The sequence below is a fragment of the Apium graveolens genome, chromosome 11 (genome assembly GCF_009905375.1).
Source record: "Apium graveolens cultivar Ventura chromosome 11, ASM990537v1, whole genome shotgun sequence".
NCBI classification, from domain to species: domain Eukaryota; kingdom Viridiplantae; phylum Streptophyta; class Magnoliopsida; order Apiales; family Apiaceae; genus Apium; species Apium graveolens.
The window spans coordinates 94,543,299-94,547,486 of NC_133657.1; the positions used below are offsets into that span (position 1 = coordinate 94,543,299).

The window sequence follows — 4,188 nt, forward strand, 5'->3', positions numbered from 1 at the left end:
GAAAAACATATATAGTAGATTCTAGTACTCAGTATATACAGTGTAAACAGAATCTATCTTTTAAATCAAAATGAATTATTACAAAAGGCTAATTATTAGAATCTATGCCTGCAATTACTAATTACTGATGTACCTACTCGAAATAGATTGGATTTGTTGTATGTTTTCTATAAAAGGAACAGCTATTTTTCCAATGACCAATAAACAGAACTACACTAGTTTCTTTCCAAACAAACCGGGATTGAAAGTTAAGCTTATTTCAATCAGGGCACCTTTACAAAACTGCATGCATGCATTGATCATAATTCATATATGACGTGCATGCATGCATGTTTTGATTTGCTCAAGACAGATAAAAAGTTCAACTGCGTCTAATCCAAAATCGCTTCCAATCCCTCCAAATTATCAATTTGATCAGCCACGTATATAACCTTGTCCTAATTATTTTCTGAATCAAACCGTAAATATGAATTGCTTAGCATGCCAAGGCGTCGTAAGGACGAATTCCATAAAAGAATTCGGAGAATTGATTGATGTACCTTTAGCAGCTGGTTTATGGACGAATGAGGAAACGGACGAAATTCCGACAAAATCAGCACCACTTAAGCAGCCTCCTAAACCTGATTACGGGAAGATGAGGAGTACTTCGAATGTAGGTGCGCCATTTAATCACAAGAAGGTGAAGATTAATGTTCCTCGTAGGTGTAATTCTACAATTGCTGGATCCATCGAAGATCAACCAAAGTTGGTGAGAAGCAGTGGCATGAGAAGGGACTGGAGCTTTGAGGACTTGCGCAAAACAGTTACAGCTTAATATAACCTGCTTGTCGTACGTGGTAAATCATTAACTTTATATTGTAAGAAATTGAACTTAAAAAATTTATATTTTAACGCATTAATTAAAGTACCCTAATTAAGGTTGTGGACTTGAACATCACTGATTAATTCATTCTAGTTGGGTTTGGTTCTTGTAGTATTGTGTTGAACATATACCAAAACCAAATTAGTTAAAAATGGAGAATAGTTAAGAGGCTAAATGGCTCTATCAGATTGGTGACCAATCTGATAAAAGATGTTCACAAAGTTTTGACTTTGCTGGTGCATGTACCTGTGATGTATTTTTTCACCTACATATCATAAACTTTAAAATTTGGCAGATTCTGAAGGTTGGCTTATTTTAATATTTGCCTAAAGCTAAAAGGCAAAAATATTGGTCAAAGAAACAAGGCCACACATCCATATACAACTTTGTAGTGATTTATATTTTGTAGTAAATATATATCTTATTTTAGCTTACTTTATGCTTAGTTTCTTACTCGATGATAATCTACTTTCATTATTAAATTTCAATACATTGAACAAGGTCACCACTTGATTTTGAAGACAAAAATGACACTCAAGAATCACTATCAAAGACCTGCCACAAACTACACATAGGCTCTTTTGTCATGTAAGTTTTGGAGGTGAATGGTGATCAAGTATTGACACATTTAACAATTATGTTTAAGGTGTGATCATTGAGCTCTTCTGAATAATAATTTATATTTTTATATGTTATCTTAAAGAACATGCAAACCATGTGTTTTTCCTTTGATTCCATTGACTACAAACTTCTCGAATCAGAATCAAGAAATTAACTTAGTTACAATTAGTTTGAGAATTGATGTAATCAAGAGTTTCCATAAACCTAATAGAGATGTTTCATTTTCATCATCATCCATGAACAATAGATTGTTGTCATATTACATATACACAGTATAATGTAACTAGAACAAAGATCACTGCAGAACGTAGGAGAAATCCAATTAATTGGCAACTATGCTACAACAAAGAACTCGTGAAAGAACAATCTGTACACGGAAAATCTTACATTTCTTGCTACTGTGAGTTTCAAGGGTTTCCGGGAGCCTTAATGCTGCTTATATTGTTTATAAGAATCTGGCTGTTAATGCTACTCTAAGCTGTTCTTGAGTATATAATCGACTCCCCATCTTCACCGTAGCTTGTTGGATCATTAAGTCTTTGACAACAGATACACTTGCATGGATGACATCTAGATCAAGATCTTCTAATGCTGCCATCAACTTTGCTGGGGGATGATTCTTTTTAGTGCTTTGTACACGAATCATCGCATCCCAGCCAATAATCTTGACGTCGATTTCTGAATCTATCAATTTGCTTCCATGTCTATTTGACAATCTAGAATCCTTCTTAGCTCCTGATTGAACTAAACAATGCGCTTCTTTACTTGCCAATTGCTTTCTTAAAGTCTCCAACTGACTTCTCAGCTCATCTTTCTCTGTATCAGCTGCTTCCACCTTCGATTTCAGCTCATTGATATAAGTAATGGAATCTCCAAGAAGTGAAGCTTTATCCATTTTCGATACATTAGGTACCACAACCCGAAGAGCATAAAACTTCTGGTTAAGCCTCTCCCTCCTCTGCCTCTCTGCCTCAACATGATTCAATGGTTCTTCTCTCCCATTCGCAGGCTTTCTCCCTCTCTTTCGAGGCTTCTTTTCTTGCTCAACAACACGAAGACTATCAACCTCTTTTAGCACAGAAGGCTCAAGATCCGAATGATCAGAATCCCCAACACCACCTGCACTAGATTTCACACCAGAAAATGACCACATACTATCATCACGAGATCTCTTCTTACTCTCCTCAACAACTCCCCCATATTGAGAAGTCTCCTTAAACTCTTTTCCAATACTTGTCTTACTTTCCCCAAAATTCAGTATCTCACTTGCTTTCGCCTTACAACCATTCCCATTCCTAACATTACTACTACTGATCCCATCAAACCGCGAAAACTCCACTTCTTCACTTAAAATCCCATTCAAACCCCCTTGATTTTGATCAAATTGTTGATTCTGAACCTGACTTACACTACTAAAACTCAGGTTAAAATTCTCAGTCAAAGTACTAGAACTATGATTTTCAACCACAACACTCTTCGACTTCGACAAATCTACTTTCCTAATTGGCACAGGAGACGGTTCCCTGATCCAACTTGAAGCCAGATCACACTCATTACTATCCAAATCTACAGGCCACGATCCTGACTGCCCGCGATTAAAATCAAACCACCCCTTAACCTTACTCATCAAATCCAAATTTCGAAAAATCAAATCAGTAGAACCCAACTCAACAACACCGTTCCCTAAAGGAACACAAACCAAAGTCCTCAACCCGAAACTATTGGCTTGTCCAGCTCTATCACATTCACAACTCATTAAATTCTCAGCTCCAGTCAGCCAGAGCAAAGAATCACTCATCCAAGCCCGACCAGGAACACCAGAGCCCTGTACAAAACTCTGAGTCATAGATATTAAAAAGAACCATTCAGTATCAGTTACTTCTTCATCAACATTATCATCAGTACAAGAGCTATCAGCCCCAGAGATTAAAGAGTTGAGATGTCGAAGCACTTGTCTGCGGTGCTGTTGTTCAGCTGCAGAAGTCGGGGTTTGGTTATAATTCTGCTGTTTATCGGGGCTGCCTTTGTAATAACCATCAGCCCAGCTGAGAGTGGGAGAGTTTGTTGCGCAAGGTGGCAAGGTGGGTTGCCAGAAGATAGCATAAGTCCAGGGCTCTTTGGAAGTTTCGATGAGTGATTGCAGGCCGTGTTGAAGAGTTTCTTGCGTGATCATAGGAGAGGTGGATTGCTGTGGTGGGGGTGGCCAAAAGTCGGTGGACTCGAGCATTGAGGTGTTGGAGAAGGGGTTAGTGGTGGAGTGGTGGTAGTGTGTCATTTGTTTTGGTCGTGGAGAGAAATGTTTAAAACGTGGGAATGAGAGATAAGGGAAGACAAGGTTCTTGTGTGCGTGTGTTTGTGTCAGAACTAGGAAGATGAGGGGGGAATGGGTAAAGAGAGGCGGCTCTTGAGAATGTGTTTTCTAGTGCTAGTGAGTCCATTCCTAGAAGCTTCTCTGCTTCTAGAAGTCAGCTAATTCATCCACATGCTTTGGAGCATTATAGCAAAATCTAACGGGTTGCAAATGAAGTGTCAAATGTCATTTGAAATGATCCGATATTATGTCAGAAATGTTGGATTTGCTGAGCAGGCCTAATTCTACATTAGTTTAGTATGATATTATTCGCTGTAGGCCGAGATCTCACGGATTTGTTTTTGGGCATATCCAAAAAGGCCTCGTATTAATTGGAGTTATCTGGTTGCTTATA

General features: G+C 38.3%; 2 protein-coding genes across 2 annotated transcripts; one reads left to right on the forward strand and one right to left on the reverse strand.

The window, feature by feature from the left end:
* The first annotated feature begins 466 nt into the window (after positions 1-466).
* On the forward strand, positions 467-814 carry LOC141695706 (uncharacterized). Its single transcript, XM_074499933.1, has one exon. It carries the CDS (start codon positions 467-469, stop codon positions 812-814), a length of 348 nt encoding a protein of 115 aa, XP_074356034.1.
* A 968-nt stretch (positions 815-1,782) lies between these two features.
* Positions 1,783-3,880, reverse strand: LOC141697275 (transcription factor MYC1-like). Its single transcript, XM_074501563.1, has one exon. The coding sequence runs from the start codon at positions 3,756-3,758 to the stop codon at positions 1,929-1,931; it is 1,830 nt and encodes a 609-aa protein (XP_074357664.1). The 5' UTR covers positions 3,759-3,880; the 3' UTR covers positions 1,783-1,928.
* Positions 3,881-4,188: the final 308 nt, after the last annotated feature.